We start from the raw sequence: 18,571 nt of genomic DNA, 5'->3' as shown, positions 1-18,571 counted from the left end.
GAGCACCCAGGGCCTGCGTCTACACACAAGCCTTGGCCCCACTGGACACTCCAGATCCAGCCAGGGCTGGCTCCCTGGGTCCTGCTCCGCAGGCCCTGTCCCCACCCTGACCTCTGCCCCCACGGTGCTACCTGAGGAGGCCAGGCCTGGCTCTGTGCAGGGTCCTGGGCTGCTGTCCAGCTCCCAAGCTGGGCTGTCACCCGGCAGGTTGAACTTCCAGGTGCGAGGGAGCGCCCAGAGCCAGGTTGCTCTTCCACGTCCAGACAGGCCAGACCCACCACACACAGCTCCCAGGGCCCACCCGGCTGGCATGCAGACCCGACGGGACTCCCCAGGCCTGCAGACACACACGTATGCACAGCCCCCACCCCCATGGCACCCACAGTCATGTACGCAGAAACACAGCCAACACACATGTGGGCAAGCACAGAGGTATACCCATGTGTAAGGAGACTCTCACATGTGCATCACTGAAACATGTGTGCGCCACCAACACACATGCACAGACACAGATCAAGTCAGTCTCCGAGGAACCAGGGGCCCAGCAGGGAGCAGGGCCTGGCAGGGAGGCTGCGGCTGAGGGGCAGGCAGAGCAGGGCTGCCTCGGGTAGAGGGTGATGAGGTGCTGGTCCTAGACACCAGGAGAGACCTGGGGGCACTGGGCGAAGGTAGGATTAGGGCACACAGGGCCTGGGGCCCTCAGCTATACCGGGGAGACGACTTTCCCAGGGCTGGGGAGGGGCGGGGCAGTCTCTGCCCAGCAAGATTCTGGGTGCACCCCAACTTCTTGCCTCAACTCTCTTCTCTGAGGGGAGCCAGCACCCTCCAGAATCACAAGTTGGAAGCCCGAGCCCTGGAAGAGGGGGCTTGGATCAGGCTCACATGCCGAGGAGAGCCCACAGGCCTGGGGAGAGGACCTGGGAGGCAGCGTCTGGGGAAGAGGAGGGGTCTGGCAAGAGGCAGGTGGGGAAGTCTGTGCCAGGGTGGAGGGAGGCACTGTCCCAGGCCGGGGACCCCACCCTGCCCAGGTCACGTAGCCGGGTGCCCACAGCCATGGGGGTGACCACTCAGGATTCCTTTCCAGCGCCGTCCCTGTGCAGTCTGGGACAACCTGCATGGTCAAGGCGGGACTCTGCTCCCATCTGGGTCTAGGAGGGACCCATGACTTGGCATGGCCAGGGGCCCCTCCCAGGGCCCTGGGCCCGAGAGACACGACAGAGCCCCACCAGGCTTCAGGCCCCTCATGGCTCTCCGGTGGGGATTACCCTCCACTTTGGGGCGATCTCTGAGGCGTACAGATCCTGGCTGACATCCCCTGGCCACCCCGAATTCTTCAGTCTCGCCAGCCTGCGCCGCGTCCTCTGGGAATGTAAATCAATTTAAGTATTAGTCTCAGCGAAATGGAATGGGGGGAGGTGACGCCGAAGAAAAAAGGAATCGCATAATGCCTTCCACGGTGGAGCAGGAACGGCGGGTTATCGGAGCTTCTCAGAGCCGGAGAGGGGCGTGTTGATGGCCCCGGGCAGCCCAGGCAGATAGCCGAGGAGGGATGCCGGTGGCCATCTTTCAGATAAGGAAACTGAGGCATGGGGGCTGAGAAAGGCTTAGCCCCCTGAGAGAACCTGAGAGACCATCGAGCCAGGCCTCCCATTTTGCCAGTGGGGGGCAGGCCCAGAGACAGAAGAGGTGGGAAGGAGGTCACCTGTGGTGACCAGAGGGGCCTGAGCCTCCACGGGGACTCGGGCCTGGGTGGGGCGGGCCTAGGGCTGGGATTCTCTCCCACAGGAAGCAAGCCTCCTGTGGGTGCAGGCTCTCCTGGAGAGACACTCTGCATTCCCGCCCACGCGGGAGGATCTGAGCAGGGGACAGGGCGAGGGGAGGAGAGGGAAGGGACCAAGATGGGTCTGGAAGGAACCAGAACAAACAGCCCTGGAATCCTTCCTGCTGCCGCCGATAGAATCGACTTCTGACTTATCTCTGGATTATTGGAGCCCCTGGCCGGCCGGCCGAAGATGAGCTGAGGTGGGGGTTCCTGGAGACAGGAAAGTCTGGGTCGTGAGGTCTGCGGCCCAAAGCCCCAGCATCCTTCCCAGCGGCTCCACTGCAGGGCCGGTCTGAGCTGCCCCAGGCCCCGCAGGAGCAGGCGCTCCCCCGGCCAGATACCTGCGCCGGGGTGCAGGCTGGGGTGGGGGAAGCCCACAGGTGTCATTCCACCCCTCTCCCCAAACTCGGCCCTACTGGTCTGGGGGAAACTGCAGTGCGGCCCCCTCCCTGCGCCGGCAGGAGGAGTGAGCTCGCCTGACCCAGTTTTCTCCACACTGCCTGAGAGGGAGGGAGGGAGGCGGGAAGCCTTCTTCTCTCTGCCTGTGCCCCTGGCGTGGGGCCGGCTTGGGGAGGGGGATCCCTCTGTGGACATTTGCTCCGTCCCCTGATCCCGGGGCGGAGCGTGGGGAGGATGGCAGAGGCCCCCTCCCTGGTCCTGCCGGCCCCTCTCTGGCCGCCTCCTTGGGGTCCCTGCCCATGGAGTGGGAGGCTGAGAGACAGAAGAAAGTCAGTGAGCACACCCCTCCCCAGCACCTCCTGAGGACACTGGTCTCCACCTCAGAGGGGCAGGCTCAGAGCTGTGCAGAGCTCAGGCGGAAGGACGCCAGCCTCCCCGAGGACAAGTTCCAGAAGGGCTCGGCTTCAAGCCTCTGCCACCTGACTGGGCTTCAAGTCTCTGCCACCTGACTGGGGGGCTGGGAGTCCGTAGCTGTCGGCTGCGAGGTTCACGGGAGAGGGGGGAAATAACCGAAAGCCCTCTCTTACCGCTAAGGCCAGAAGGATCAAAAGGATGTGGGGTGTGGTTGCGCACGCCTGTAGTTCCAGCTACTTGGAAGGCTGAGGCGGGAGGATCGCAGGAGCCCAGCCGGTCGAGGCTGCCGTGGCCGGGAGCGGCCACTGCACTCCAGTCTGGGTGACAGAGTGAGACTCCAACTCAAAAAAACAACAACAAAGGATGTGGATGGCAGAGAGATGGTGGGACCACCCAGAGACACACAGCAGCCGGAGACAGCTGGGTGGGAGTGCACCTTTATCCCTGCAAGCGAGGCAGGAGGGGCAAACACAGACAAAAGTGCTAGCCATGGTGAGGACCAGCTCCAGGCCTTACAGATGGCCTCTTAACCCTTACCCCACCCTTAGGTATTATGAACCCGTTTTACAGGTGAGGAAATTGAGGGCCCAAGAAGTGAAAGTTGCCTGCCCAGGAGGGTCTGACCCCAAAGGCAGGTTCCATAGCATGGACTTCCCCTTTGGACCAGTGCTCCTCCCCCGCTGTGGGGGTCGCTCCCAGGCTCTGTTTCTGGGCCCAGGCCCAGAAGCAACACCAAGGGATGGTGGTGCCATCTATGGGTGCTACAGCGGAGGCTCTGAATGCCTCTCCGCCAGCCACGCCATGGGGCCCTGGCCCCATTCCTGAACTTCACTGGGGTTCTTCCATCTTCAAGGTGAAGCTGACATGGATCACTCCTCAGGTTGTCATGGGGGTCATGGATGAGGCATCCAAAGCACCCCTTGCGGAGAACAGCATGTAGCAGGTGCTCACTGAGGGGCAGCTCTGACCCCTCGAGGCCCTCCATACCCAACAGGCCCATCCTGGGAACCCTGATCAATGTACCCTGGGGCTCGGCCCCAGTGGGAGGCGTGATTTCACAGCTCAAGGGTCTGGATGCCATCGTGGTACGCGATCGATCAGGTCATCCTCACAGAAGCCCCGTGAGACAGGAACCACCGTCACCCTCATTTTACGGAGGAGGCTCAGGGGGGTGGAGGGACTTACCAGGGACACACAGTTCCTGTGTGGCAGAACTAGGGTCCTGAGGTCTGCTGGACTCCACCAGCAAAGGGGTCAGCAGTGTCCCGGGAGTGTAGAAGACCACCTTTGCCCAGGTGGTAGAGGAAGACTTCAGCGAGAGAGAACTTGAACTAGACCTTCAAGGATAGCAGCCGTGGGCAGGGGTGTCCAGGTGGTGGGCCAGCGTGATTGAGACGGGCTGACATGGGGGAGCCAGGGAGAGGTCACAGGGGCCTGATGCCCTCCTGTCTCCTGTTTTGCAGTGAACTTGCTGGACACGTCGACCATCCACGGGGACTGGGGCTGGCTCACCTATCCAGCCCATGGGGTGAGTGACGGACAGCGGGACGACACCATCCCCTGTGAGCAGAGAGAGGCAGCCCCTCACCCAGTCTTAGCCTCAGCTAGATCAAAAGGAGGTAGGGGCCCAGAGAGGGAAGGGGGCATGCCCAAGGACGCACAGCAGTTAGAGCTGCTGGTCTCTGGACAGCTTTGCACACGTAGACCCTTGGGATGACAGAAGCAGCCCTGGCACCGGACTCCTGATTCTTCAAGTCAGAGGCCCTAGGCTTGGGCATCTTCATGTCTGCATCCTGGGCCCATGGACTCACAGCGAACTGAGGCCAGGCTCAGGGAGTCCTAGCTGCATTGCCGTCTGCGCTGTGCTCGCCAGGAGCTGCCCCACCCCACCCTACCCCGGTGCGTCTTTCTCCTCACGGTCTCACCTTCTGGCCCCCAGGTGGCCAAGCTCCCAGCCTGTGTGGCCTCCATGGTGACTACGGGCTCAGCCCACCAGGTCCCTGTGGGCCATGTGCTCACAGGCGATGCCCCTGCCCTCCTGGGGAGAGGTCTGCAGTGGTAGGGCTGCCCTGCCCAGTCCCCAGTTCTCTTGCCCGCATTCTGTGGGGGTGGGGCAGTGGAGCAGGAGTGAACCCGTGAGCCCGGTAGGTCCTGGCTCTGCCGTCAACAAGCTGGGTGGCCCTGGGTCACTACTTCACCTCCCCGAGCCTCAGTTTCCCCATCTGTAGAAAAGATGAGCAAGGGTTTATCTCCTCAGGTTTGTGGGGAGGGCGGGGGCAGATGAAACATGGGCCTGGCACAAGTGAACCCTCAAGTATAAGCTTGTGAGATTGTCACCAGCTGTTGTGTCGTCTCACATGGTCATTATCTCATAAGTGTCCTCCCCGTGTGTCAGAACACACACATGCACACTCACACCCCACAGACAGGAATGCCTCATGCACAGCTGACTTCATTCATGAACACTTTCTGCTTCTGTGGCCCTGGGGACAGAGGGAGGGTAATATTGACAAAGACACCAAGAACTGATGTGGACGAAGGGGTCGTGTTCGTTCCTGACCTTAGGTAGGGTTTTCATCTGGGCCGTTTGTGGCCCGTGGCTGGAGATCTGGACGGAGCCTGCCCCTGTCTCTGGGGTTCTCGTCACCAGGCAGCAGTGAGCTGAGCCTGCTGCCACCAGCCTTCTTGCACTGGGCTCTCGGGAGCTAGGGACAGGCCACGTGGCCCTGACACTCCAGGCCGAGAGCCGGGAGGGGGCCCTCGTCTCCTGATTGGCGCTGCAGCCTGCGCAGTCAGCCCTGCTGGAGGTCAGAGGCCAGGCCTGTGGGGCTCCCTTGACCTCCGGCCTGTCTTCCCCGCTGTGACATGCTGTTCGCCCTGGGTAGATGTGGGTGTGGAAGGGTTTTGGTGCCGTGAACTGGTCCGGCCTGTGGTGGAAGCCCACCCATGAGGGCAGGGCCCACGCTACTGCCCAACTCTGGGCTGAGTGGGCATCTCCCCTGAGTCTCAGCAACTAGGAAGGGTGCACCTGGGCCCAGGTTGGCTCTGAGGTGCCTGTCCCACTCAGAGCTTAGGACTTGGTGTTTAAAGTGACAAGCAGGCATCTGGGTTTTTTTGTTTGTTTGTTTGTGTTTTTTTTGAGTTGGAGTCTCACTCCATCGCCCAGGCTGGAGAGCAGTGGCACACATGCTCATGGCCAGTCGACCTGCTGGGATCAGGCAATCCTTCCACCTCAGCCTTCCAAGTAGCTTGAACTACAGGCCCACACTACCACGCCCAGCTAAGTTTTTGATTTATTGTAGAGATGAGGTCTCGCCAAGTTGCCCAAGCTGTTCTCAAACCCATGGGCTCAGGCAATCCCCTCCCTCAGCCTCCCAAAGAGCTGGGATTACAGGCTTGAACCACCACACCTGGCCAGGCATCAAGATTTTAAGCAGATGGGGAGCATGGCTGGACTTGCGTGTTGGGGGACCCTGCTGGTCGTCTAAGGTCTTTCTGTCTGCAGGGCACTGTGAAGCCACAGCCCAGCATGCTCTTGTTTCTCTTGGAAGTTAGGACAAGTAATGGCAACTTATATTCACATGTCTTTGAACGTATTGCAGCCATTAGCTCATTTAATGCTCACAACCAATTCTGCAGGGTGAGTACAGTCGCCCATTTCACAGATGAGGAAGCCAAGGCTCAGAGCAGCGAGAAATGCGACAGATAGGCTCCAAGACTTGAACTCAGGTCTCTTACAAATGCAGGTGTTGAGGCCTACCCTGTGGCTTCATTGCAAGGGGTGTTAGGCAGCCTGCATTGTCAGCAGGCCAAGAACCACCTCCCATCTTTGTAGGGCTTGGAGCCTGGGGTTGCCCAAGAGGAGAGAAGGCTGGGGAGAGCTGCCTGGTTCCCAAGCTCTAGACCTCAAACCCATGCCAGGCTAGTGGGTGAGACACGCAGATCCCTGCCTCTGGAGTGCTAGGGAGGTCTGGGGTCTTCTGGGTAGTAAGCTTTCTGAGTAATTCTCCTGCCTGGCTGGGAAGGGCCTCTGGAGATCCCCTTGAGGGTCTGTCACCCCTCCCATCCTGGGGTCTGCTCAGTAGCCAGGGACATGGGCCATCCAGGGCCGTCTCCTGCCTCAGGCAGGTTGCCTGACTGCCAGGCGGTAGCACAGCTTGAGGGGCACAGGCGCTGGGTCCAACCCATGGGCTGCCTCCTGTCGGCACTGTGGCTCCGGCGAGTCACTTGGGGACAGTCAAGGGTGCTCCATGAAGATGTCAGCGGTGGGATGAGATGTGGAGGGGCGTTTTGCCAACGAGAAGCCGCAGCACTGGGAGGATAAGCAGCAGGACTGGGACGTCAGGCCCAGAACCGCTACTCTGCCCCTCCCTCTGCAGATTAACGTCACTAGTGCCTGCCGCCTTCTGGAGGTGCACTCATTTCCATCATCTCGCTTGATACTCACTGGCCTTGGGATCAGATGGGAGGGGCAGGCATTCACTGCCCCATTTTACAGATCAGAGGTCCAGGGCTCAGAGAGGGGATGTCACCTGTCCAGGGCTGTGCAGCTGACCCACTGCAGTCTGATCTGGGAAGAGCACAAAGTGGGGTGTGGCAGGGTCGGTTTCCAGGGCTCGAGAGGCCGCTGGGATGGGCGTGGCACCCAGCATGGATGGAGTGGCCAAGGGTGGCAGGGCTGCTTGTGCCTCTGTGCCGGGCCTTCCAGAGTCTGTGCCACTCTGGGCATCTGCGTCAGCTGCCGGGGCTGGTGGGGCTGGGCCAGGCCGCAGGCACCAGTGGGGTAGCTGGAGCGGACTCAGATTGCGCTGGTTAATTTATCCAGGTCCCTGGCAGGAAACAGACAGGGAGCAGCTGGCCGGCTCTTTGGTGCTCCATTAATTGCGACAATGACTTTAACCCCAGATGTGATGCGTGCTGCCCAGAGCCTCTGGCGGCAGACCGGCCTGTGGAGCAGGGGTCTTTCCTGGGGTGGAGGGACCAGGAAGTGCAGACTCTTTCAGGTGAGGCTGGTGCTCCCCGGGCCCCTTTGGAAGCAGGATGTCTTCCTCCACAGCCCCTGGAGGCAGGTGCAGTGAGCCGTGAAACGCTGAACCAGCAGTGACATGTCAGTCCTGGCGCCAAGTGCCTTCCTGTGCCAGCCCTGAGCTCAGCACTCTGTGGGCATCTTCTCATTTTGTCCTCTCAAGCCTTACCGAGGCAGGGCCTCTCCCAGCCCATTTTACAGATGTGGGCACTAAGGGTCGAGATGAGGTCAGACGGAGGGGTTTGTGACAGGCAGGAAAAGACTCGAGGTGCCCATGGCCTCCTTGCTAGCATTTGTGGGACAAGCTAAGAGCCCCAGGCTCTCAGGCAGCTGGTCATCGAGCTCCCCTACTAGTTCAAGGTCTAATTGTAGCTCAAGATCTCTAGTTCAAGGTCAGTTGCACATGGAGGCCTAATGGCGGGGAGGTCAAGGTGTGGCACGGGTGGTGGAGCCATGGCAGGGGCTTGGAGCCCGACCCTTCCCTCTGTCTATGCCCCACCTCCTCTTTGGGGCCCTCGGGGGTCACTAAACTCAGCCTAGCCAGGCCCACCCTTTCCGACCAGCACCGTGCAGGCGGGGAGGCGAGGGCTCGTCCTTCCGCCGACTCCTCGCCCTTGCAGGGGGCGTGTACAGGTCCTCACCAGGCAGGGCCTGGGAGTCTGGCCCACCTGGGTTCCCTTGGCGTGTTCCCTACCGCCTCACCTGGTGGACTGGGGCGCTTGAGGGCGGGGAGTGTCTCTGGCGTATTTCTTCCTTTTTTATTCTGGTAAAGCAGACATAACATGAAACGCCCCATCTCAGCCCCTTTTAAGTGCACGATTCGGTGGCATGAAGGGCGTTCACATTGCTGTGTGCCTGTCACCAGCACCCATCTCCAGGACTCTGCACTCACGAGGCGAAGCTGCCCCCTCCTCCCCAGCCCCGGCCACCACCCGTCCACTGTCTGGCTCTGTGACTCCAGTTACTCTACGAGATTCGTTCTTTTGTTTCTAGCTTGTTTCACTCAGCACATCTTCAAGGTCCATCCATGTTGTAGCATGTATCAATCAGAATTCCCCCCTTCTGGAGGCTGAATAATATCCCGTTGAACAACTCTACCACAGTTCGCGCCTCTGTTCCTCCGCCGGTGCACACGGGTTGCTTGTGTGTTTTGCCTGTCGTGGATGTGCCGCGGTGAACATGGGTGTACAGGTAGCTCTTCGTGACCCTGCTTTCAGTTTTGGGGACGTATTCCCAGCAATGGAATTGCTGGATCGTGCTGTAAATCTATTTTTACTTTTTTGAAGAGCCGCCATACTGTTTTTCACGGCAGCTGGACCATTTTTCAATCCCTCCAGAGATGCACACAGCTTCTAATCTCTCCATGTCCTCACCAACACTTGTTGTTATTATCTTTTCTAATAGCAGCCATCCTAGTGGGCTCAAAGTGGTGTTTCGCTGTGGTCCTGACTTGCATTTCTCTCGTAGCCAGTGGTGCTGCGCATCCTTTCGTGTGCTGCCGGATCACGCGTATGTCTTCTTTGGAGAGATGTCTGTTCCTGTCCTCTGTCCATTTTCTAGTTGGACTCTTGGGTTTTGTTGTTGTTGGGTTGCAGGAATTCCTTATATATATTCTGGAAGCTCATCCCTTATCAGCTAGATGATTTGCAGATATCTTCTCCCATTTCCTGAGCTCCCTTTTTCCTCTGTTGCGAGTGTCTGGTTTATTTCTGAATCACTGATGCCCAGCCAGCAACCGGCACAACAGTCATCACACTCAGCTTTCCCGCGGCCTGGCATTCCCTCGAGCGGGACCCAGGCCAACCCACGATCCCCCAGCAGGGGGAACAGCCAGAACAACAGGACAGAGGGATTCTCTCCATCCATCCATCTGGCAGTCACTCAACAAACCCCAGTGTGGGAGGGGCAGCTGCAGGACTTGAGGCGGGGACGGGACAGAGTCTGGTTCATATATCAGAAAGAACCCCCCTCCCCGATAGCTGGTGCGAAAACTGGACTCACTGACTGCCCCCAGCGAGCGCCCCACTCTAGGAGTGACAGGAGTTGACATGTAGACACGGGGTCAGAGCTGTGACATCAGACAGGTGTGACTTCCAGCGCGGACCCCATCCCTCAATAGCTCTGTGACCTGAGAAATGTGGCTCGCATGTTAGAACCTCTGTCCCTTCTCCTGTAAAAAAGTCAGTAGATAACACTTGCCGGGAAGGGTGGTGGCCCTCGGTGAGGTCACGTCTGCAGGGGGCCTGGCACTCAGCAGCTGCGTCCCTTCTCCGAGAGGCCGGCCCTTCACCATCTTCCCTGGACTGCGCAGCACAACGCGCGTGGCGAGGTAGGGTCACAGGCCAAAGGGCGCGGTTCTGACCCCACCCTGGGGCTGTGTTCTCTCTGCCCGCAGTGGGACTCCATCAACGAGGTGGACGAGTCCTTCCAGCCCATCCACACGTACCAGGTGTGCAATGTCATGAGCCCCAACCAGAACAACTGGCTGCGCACCAGCTGGGTGCCCCGCGACGGGGCCCGGCGCGTCTACGCCGAGATTAAGTTCACCCTGCGTGACTGCAACAGCATGCCCGGCGTGCTGGGCACCTGCAAGGAGACCTTCAACCTCTACTACCTGGAGTCGGACCGCGACCTGGGCGCCAGCACGCAGGAAAGCCAGTTCCTCAAGATCGACACCATCGCGGCCGATGAGAGCTTCACGGGCGCCGACCTGGGCGTGCGGCGTCTCAAGCTTAACACAGAGGTGCGCGGGGTGGGGCCCCTCAGCAAGCGCGGCTTCTACCTGGCCTTCCAGGACATCGGGGCCTGCCTGGCCATCCTCTCCCTCCGCATCTACTACAAGAAGTGCCCCGCCATGGTGCGCAACCTGGCTGCCTTCTCGGAGGCGGTGACGGGGGCAGACTCGTCCTCGCTGGTGGAGGTGCGGGGCCAGTGCGTGCGGCACTCGGAGGAGCGGGACACGCCCAAGATGTACTGCAGCGCTGAGGGCGAGTGGCTGGTGCCCATTGGCAAGTGCGTGTGCAGCGCCGGCTACGAGGAGCGGCGGGATGCCTGTGTGGGTGAGCGCGCCCTGGCCTGGGCGGCCGGCAGGGCTTGGGCTGGGCGGGGCTGTCCAGTGGGAGCCCGCCAGGCTGTGGGCATCTGGGCGGTACGCATGGGAAGATGGGGGTGCCTCCACTTCAGGCCACCGTGGGGGGAACAGACGACAGCCAGGGGGTACCCCACTGGGGGTGCAGCCGAGGGCACTTGTGTGATTGGGTGTGCTACACACCCACCAGGGTGGGGAACGGTTCTCGGGATACCTCACGGCAGGCCTTGTTCTGAGCACTTGGCACGTGTCCCACCCTGTAGTCCCCACCCCTGCCCTGTGAAATAGGAACTGTTGTTATCCTGATTTTATGGATGAACCGACTGAGGCACAGAGGGCGAAGCAACTTGCCCAAGGTCACACAGCCAGGAGGTGGTAGAGCTATGATTGGAACCCAGAAATCTGGCCCCAGAGTCATGCTTGAAACCACTGAACTTCCAACCTCTGGGGCAGAGGGAAGTGGAGCAAGGCCCGGGTGGAAGGGCTCGGGGGGCACTGGGAAGGACGCGGGCAGGGGCACGCTGGGAGTGCAGGTGAGGCCGGACTGTTGCTGGGCCCTGAGCAAGCTGCTGTCCTCGGGGGAACTTACCCAGGGCTGGCAGAGAGGACGGGCAAGGTCCTTGTGAGGGGGACAGTGGAGAGCCCTGATCCTGACACCCCTGGGGCACTGCTGGGGCTCCCGTGTCAGAGCAGGAGCAGGGTGGGTGTGAGAGCCCAGGCCCCAGGAGGTGTGCGTGCGTGTGGGGGTGGGGGACTCAGTGTGGCCATGCATCCTGAGTGCCAGGAGCTCCGAGAGCTCGTGGACAGACAGCTGGTGCCCGGCTGCTGCTGGTCTCCTGCCCTTCCTTGGTCTCCCCGGTGTTAGGCACACAGCTCAGCCACCTGGGGCACGGGGACGCTTGGCTGTGGAGCCCATGGGTCCCCTGGGCTGAGGAGCTGAGGGGGAGGGTGTGCCTATGTAGGGATCAGGGAGACCAGGGCTGGTCCCCACACTCCCCCAGGGAAGGCCAGGGTGCCCCCCCAGCCGCTGGAAGCACCCTCTGAGCCTTCACTGCTGCCCCCGGATCCTGGGGTCACAACGAGGGGGCCTTCCGTCCCAGCACCCACCCCTCTGCCCCCAGCAGCAAGGAAGGCCCCTCGGGGCTGACGGAACTTCACGGGCACAGCTGCTGATCCCAGGTGGCACACGGGTGGTCACAGGTCCAGCCTGTGCCCCCTCGGAGCCATCTGGCCAGAGGTCTCTGGGACGGGGCCCTCCTTCCACCGCTGGGACCTTCAGCCCTGCCTGGAGCCCTCTGGTCTCCTTGGGGAATCTCTCTTCACACCCCCAACCGCCGCACACCTTCGCCCACCCTGCATCCTGAGTCCCAGAGTCGCTCTGAGACACTTGCCATTCCCTCGCAGCCCGGTTTGAGGCTCCCTGGTCACCAGCCTCTCGTGGCACCCGTGGCAGACAGCCTGGCACCTCTTAGTCTTTCAGCAAATACCCTGATAGTCTTTGCTGTTTCCAAGGGGTGACTCACACACCCTCTCATCTGCCCACTGGAGCAAGACAGATGTTTCGATTCCATTGTATAGACGGGCAGACTGAGGCACGAGAGGCTCTGCCACCTGCATATGGGCCTCGCAGCCTGAGGGCAGGCCTGTGGCTCAGAGCGGGTGCAGCTTTCAGCCTCTCTGGCCCACGCTGGCCGCCTGCCCTTCCGAGCGGCTCCCACATCCCCGAATTCTGGAAAGTGACAGTTTTTGGAGTGTTTTCCACATGCCAGTTTCCACATCTGTCAGCGACTCACTCTGTTGAGGTCACATCCCATGTCCCAGACGCCAGGGGTGGAGGCACAAGGAGTCCCTGCCTTCCGGGGCTCACATCGTCTTTCGTGTCAGCTAGGCATTATAGCCTCGTTTCGCAAATAAGAACCTCTGAGACCCATCAACTTAGCAACCGAGTAGGGATCTGGTCCCAGCGGCCTGACTCCAGCACCCTGAGCTGCCCTCCCCTGCGAAGCCACTCCTTCTCAGAGTCATGTCAGATGGTCAGAGACTGGGACGGCATCAGCGATCATAGTCCAGCTGGCCGGCTAGGGCATGCTCGCTTGCGGCCACCCGCCGCCTCTGACCAGCAGGGCACACAGTCCGCCAGTCATGTGTCCTGTGTGCACGGGGACACGTGTGCCCGTAGGAAGGGGACTCACCCTCCTGACTTTGGGGTCGGGCCCCGCTGAAGGGTCTCAGGTGATGCTCCAGCCTCACTTTGCCACGCGGGTGGGAAGTGGATCCCAGAGAGGGACCGTGTCCCGCCAGAGCTCCACAGCACACCCAGGTCAGAGCTCTGGGGGACACGCTGGGCCCCGAGAGGCCAGGGCCGCCCCCGGTTCCCGACACTGCAGCATGTTAATAACAAATAATGTGGAAAAGCCAGAGCAGGGTGAGGGACTTGCAGGGTGTTGTGAATTTTACGTTCAAATCACAATACAACAGAATGATGCCAGTTGCAAGATAATTACAGGTTTTATAAAAAGTATTAATTCGTCGTGCACTGCAGACAGTGAGAATTGGAACAGAGCGCTGGCTTTAAGTCCCGCGAGGGGAGACATTTCTCAGCCTGCGGGTGGCCACTGTGACCGTCTGTGCAGCCTCACCCAGGGCAGCGAGGCCCCGACGGAGGCCCCCCGCAAAGGGGAGCTGGGCCGAGAGCCCTGGGGGTCCCCTCCACTCCTCTGAGAACCCCTCAGAGCCTGCCCCACCTCCTTGGTGGATAGTCCGGGACACACAGGTGATGGGAAAAAAGCGGGGTGTCTTCCTGGCAACACAAGATGTCCTCTCTGCTCTGCAGCTGCCCTGCCTGACTGGGTGGGCTCTCGGAAGGCCTGAGGGGGTCCGTGGGGCCCACCCGCTTCGAGGCCCTCCTTGTCCCTGTGTGACAGCTCTCTCTGAGCAGACAGTTGGGAAGAGAAAGGGCTGGGAGGGGGCCCCAGCTCACCCAGCCCCAAGCCCCCTCCTTCTGGTGATGAGAGAAGGGGTTGGAGCCTGAGGCCCACAGCAGGTGTCAGGCTCCCCTTGACAGCCGTCCCCCCGTCTGAGGTTTCCCACGTCGAGGAGTTGGCAGGCAGCACTCAGCTTTGCAAGAGAAGACAGAGCTGCCCAGGAGATGGGACCTCCCAGTTCTCGTGGCTTGCTAAGATTTAAAGGCCTGACAGACATGGACTCGGGCCTCAGGGACTCACAAAAAATGTCAGGACCACCAGGAGCTAGTTCGGTTGACCAGGGAGGAAGTGGAGGCCCAGAGAGGGAAAGCGACTGGCCCAAGGACACACAGCGAGGAGTGGCTGGGGGAATCCCATGTCTCCCACTCCTGACCCAGTGGCCTCCTCACACCCAGCTGCCCTTCCCCCACCACCCCAACTATCTCCGGAAAGGGAGAGACCCTCTCAGGGCATCACCCTAGGGAGGTGACTTGGAGTCTGAAGTCCCAGTTACCAGCCTTCCTGTCACCTGGATGCAGAATATAAATCAACCTCTACGGCCCTAATCATCTTTCTATAAATATCAGAGTCTCATTTTGGAGGGGGAGCAGGAACGCGAGCTCTTTTGCCTCTCTGACTGTGTTTAAAATCTGATTTGGAATTAATTTCCTCTGGTCGTCCACCGGAGGACACCTTATTTGTCAAACCTCCAGCTCTTGGCTGGGGAGAGCAGAGAGGTGGCTGGGGCCGTGGGCAGCTGCCGGCCTGACAGGCGGCCTGGGCAGGGCTCCCTCGGCAGGGACAGGGGCCCCACCTGGCCCGTGGCCGGGCACCCGGCACCTGCGGGCTCCAGAAATGCCCTGGTCGACCGCAGGGCTGGGTCCCAGCCCCGGGCTGCTCCATCTGCCTCAGCCATTAATTCCCGGCCCAGCCTCCAGGTCTTCGGGCTCCCCGAGGCCTGGTGATTAGTATTCTTATTAAAGATTATTTTATTTTCATTGCGTGGATGAATCCGGCCCTGACACGTTACAGCCATATGGGTATCAGCCGAGCCGTGGGAACTGCCGACTGGCAGTGACAGAGCGCCGCAGCTGTCTCTAAGCTCCAGGCGTGGCGAGGCTGGGGAAGGGCTGGCTCCTGAGGCGCCCTGACCTGACTCTGCGTCCCGGCTCGTCTGGGAACCTGGGGCTCCCTGAGCCTCTGTTTCCTCTTCTGTCAGACCGTTGTGTTGCTACCAGCCGCATCAACTGGCCCTCATAACGAGCGGCATGAGTTTACGTGGTTTCACTCGTGCGAGGCTCACGGTGACCCTGGAAGGCAGGCGCTATTGTTACCCCCACTTTCCAGAAGAGCAGACTGAGCTCCAGCAACTTGCCCCCTGTCACTGAGCTCAGGCAGAGGGGCCAGCCAGCTCCTGAGTTCCTGCCCTTGCCAGGCGAGGACCAGACCCACTCTGGGAAGGGGCAAGGCCTTGTTTGTTTCTAGAGACAGGGTCTCACTCCATCATCCAGGTGGGAGTGCTGTGGCACAATCGTAACTCACTGCAGCCTCGAACTCCTGGGCCCAGGGGATCTTCCTGCCTCAGCCTCGTGGGTGGCTGGGACTACAGGCGTGTGCCACCCCCACGCCCAGCCAGCCTCCAGGACTTGCCAAGACGGCCTCCAGCCGTGCACCACACCAAGATGACGTCCCTGTCTGTCCCTTGTTTTCTGAAAACTGCTTGGACCACAGTAGGCGCTCCATAAATGCTGGGGAAGAAGGGAGGGAGGGAGCCAGGAAATAAGCCTGAGGTGTCTGAGTTGAGTGGCACCGACAAGTGCCGTGAGGGTAGCTGTCATCCCTCCCGATGGCAGGTTCTGCCAATGTTTGCTGACACGTGGCAAAGCCCTCTTCTGATGATGCCACCCCTGCCGGCTCCCCGGGCTTGGAAGGAGCCTGTGCCCCAGGCTGCGCCCGAGGACCAGGCCTCCGGGGGCTTCTGGGAGGAGGAGGCGAGATCGCAGTGTGTGGATCAGGAGTCCCTGCAGCTCTGAACTCCCAGCCCCCTGCCCAGTCCCCACTTGAGCACTTGTGGGGGTCTCTGTGGGGGAGGGGAAGAGGGCCTAAACATGGGGAGGGGGACATGGTTCCCCTGACCCTGCAACTTCTAAGCCCCTTCCGGCCCTGCAGCCTCCGAGCCGGAAAGCGACTTGAAGCCATTATCGCCTCTCCTGACTCCAGGTTTTCTCTTGAATTTGTAGAATTTTGCAAATTAACCTGGTTTTCGCTATTATAATAAAGCGATACCATCAACATCCAGAGAAGAAATGCTCTGAAGTGACGTGAAGTCTTTTCAAATGAGCTTCTCTCAAGCACTGAGTTTTCCAGAAAGCATCGAGTGGCGAGAGAGCCCAGTGGGCTTCCCGGCGGCCCCTGCTTTGGAGTCCTCGGGCGCCAGGGGCTGCCTGGCTGGTGGCATCTGGCCCACCTGAACCCCTGGGGCTCTCTCAGCACAGAGCAGATGGTGGGGGGGTCCCCTTGGTTTGCACACTCCTGCCGGTGTTGATAGCACCTGCCCTGGGTCGGGTTCGTGGGACTCGGAGACAAATCAGGCAGGCCTGCCCCGTCACCAGCATCAGCTCAGGGGGGCTGCCAGTCTCGCAAAGTCAGGCACAAGATAAGTGAACACGGCCAGGGCCTTGCAGGTGGTGAGACAAGCCAGAGGCTACAGGAGTGGGGAGGGCGTGGTCGTTTCTGTGTGCGTGCGTGCGTGCGTGCGTGCCTGCACGTGTGTCTAGTGGCCCAGGAAAGCTTGATCGAAGGGACAGTTAAAATGAATCTTAGAGTTCACTAGGTGGACCAGGGAGAAAGGGTATCCCAGGAAGAGGGCACAGTACGTGCAAAGGCCCGGAGTCAGGAGACAGCCTGCTGGGTGTAAGGAATGGCCAGTGCTTTCGTTAGCCCTAAGGATGGGAGTGAGGGTCTCCCCTCCAGAGACCCCCCCAAGAGGGTTCAGGCCTGATGGGGAGCTGGGCTGGGGCACTGGGAGCTCGGAGCTGCAGGGACTCATGATTCAGACACTGTGATCTGCCTCCTCCTTCCAGAAGCCCCCAGGGAGGGCCAGTCCTGGGGCATAGCCTGGGACACAGGTGCCCTCTGAGCCCAGGGAGCCGGCAGGGGTGGCCTAAGGCTAAGCACCGAAGCAGCTGCAGCGGGGCTCTGGTCCAGCAGGAAGGATCTGAGGGCCGGGTTTCATTGTTGAAGCCCTAGAGAGCCCGTGTAGGTGGTGAACAGGCATGGCTGAGGGAGACACGTGGCAGAGAGGGCCCAGCCTGGAACGTCCCCACGCTCCGCTCAGTTGGCTTGTTCCATCCTTCAGGCCGCAGCTCCGTTCTCATCCCTTCCTCGGGAAGGGCCTCCTCCAGCTTCCCTCCGGGAATGACCACGCCCTGCTTGTCCGTGTCTTTCTCACTGAGGTGCAGTCCTTGGGGGCAGAGGCCGTGTGGCCCTTGCTCAGGGCTCTCCAGGCCCCGAACCTGCCTGGCCCAGAGTCTTTGTGGGGCTGGTTCGGTGTCTGCCCACGGGCCTCCACGTTCCGTCCCTCCTTCGACCCTCAGCCCCACGGCCCCCACCCCTCGGCTTCGTCTCGCCACGAGGGATGAAGGGACAACCTCCCCACCCTAGGCTGGACAGGGCCCAGGGGGAGGGGCCGCGGGAGGAGGGACAGGGTTGGAGAAGCTCTGAGGAGGCTGACTTTGGGGCTGAGACTCTGGTTTCGGGGTCCCAACCTCAGCTCTGACCGACTTGCTGTGCACCCCTGTGTGAGTCACCGCCTCTCTGTGCTGAGTGAGGGCCACACCGGGTGATGCTGAACCTCTGGCCTTCGGCCCCCGGGGGACCCGCCAGCTGTCCCCGAGGCCCCCGGTGGCCCGACGGGTTCCCCTGCAGCCGCCTTCTCCCCTGCAGCCTGCGAGCTGGGCTTCTACAAGTCAGCGCCCGGGGACCAGCTCTGTGCCCGCTGCCCACCCCACAGCCACTCTGCGGCCCCAGCTGCCCAGGCCTGCCGCTGTGACCTCAGCTACTACCGTGCGGCCCTGGACCCACCGTCCTCAGCCTGTACTCGTGAGTACCCCAGACCCCAGCACCCTTGGGCCCAAGACAGGGCCAGGGCCCTGTGTGTGTCCTACAGGTCTCCGGGGCCAGTTCTCTGTGGGAGGGACAGGGGAAGGTGGCTCTCTGGGGCCAGCGTCCAGCATGGGGCAGGGGGGTGATGCTGACACCTAGCGGTGGTCTTGACCTCCCTGAGCTCCTGACTTCTGTCATGGGTCCCCTGCTACCTCTTGAGAGACGTCTCCTTCCCTCCCTGGGTCTCTCCTCTGTGCTTCAGGCAGCCGACTGGGACTGGACACATGCTGTTCTTCACACTGAGCAGCTTGGGTCACCTTCTGACCTGGCAGAGATGCCAGCGTCCTAGGGTTGGTTGGGCAGGCCAGGGAGTTCACCTGTGGGTGAGGGAGGGGCTAAGCTGCACCTACTCACACCGTCCTTGGTGGACTGGTGGGAGCTGCTGGATGCTGGGAGCGGCCTTCAGGGTGTGTGTGTGTGTGTGTGTGTGTGTGTGTGTGTGTGTGTGTCTGGTTCTGGGTGTGCCCTGGGATGTCTGCGGGATTGTGTGACTGTGTGTGTCTGAGGGGACAGCAGCCCCTGCAGGAGACATCTGCACGGCATTTGCGTGAGTGTGCGACACACACCTGCACCCACATATATAAGGAATTCTCAGGTGTGTGTGTCTGTGTATGTGTACACATCTGGGTACCTGGAGGGGGCTTGGGCGTCCCCGAAAAGCGTCTCTAGTTCTGGTTTCTGAAGAGCTAAGGTTC

At 60.8% G+C, this 18,571-nt stretch overlaps 1 protein-coding gene across 1 annotated transcript in view; it reads left to right on the top strand.

The window, feature by feature from the left end:
• Positions 1–18,571, top strand: part of EPHA8 (EPH receptor A8) — a 38,355-nt gene that overhangs the window by 7,893 nt on the left and 11,891 nt on the right. Inside the window, exons 2-4 of the mRNA XM_021712122.1 lie at positions 4,099–4,163; positions 10,057–10,720; positions 17,658–17,813. Of these exons, the coding sequence (XP_021567797.1) occupies positions 4,099–4,163; positions 10,057–10,720; positions 17,658–17,813 (885 nt within the window). The remainder of the gene's footprint in view (positions 1–4,098; positions 4,164–10,056; positions 10,721–17,657; positions 17,814–18,571) is intronic.

Source organism: Carlito syrichta, unplaced genomic scaffold (genome assembly GCF_000164805.1).
Source record: "Carlito syrichta isolate Samal-C Ts95f unplaced genomic scaffold, Tarsius_syrichta-2.0.1 Scaffold303101, whole genome shotgun sequence".
Lineage (NCBI taxonomy): Eukaryota > Metazoa > Chordata > Mammalia > Primates > Tarsiidae > Carlito > Carlito syrichta.
Note: the sequence above shows the minus strand (reverse complement) of the source record. Positions and strands in the feature narration are given on the sequence as shown.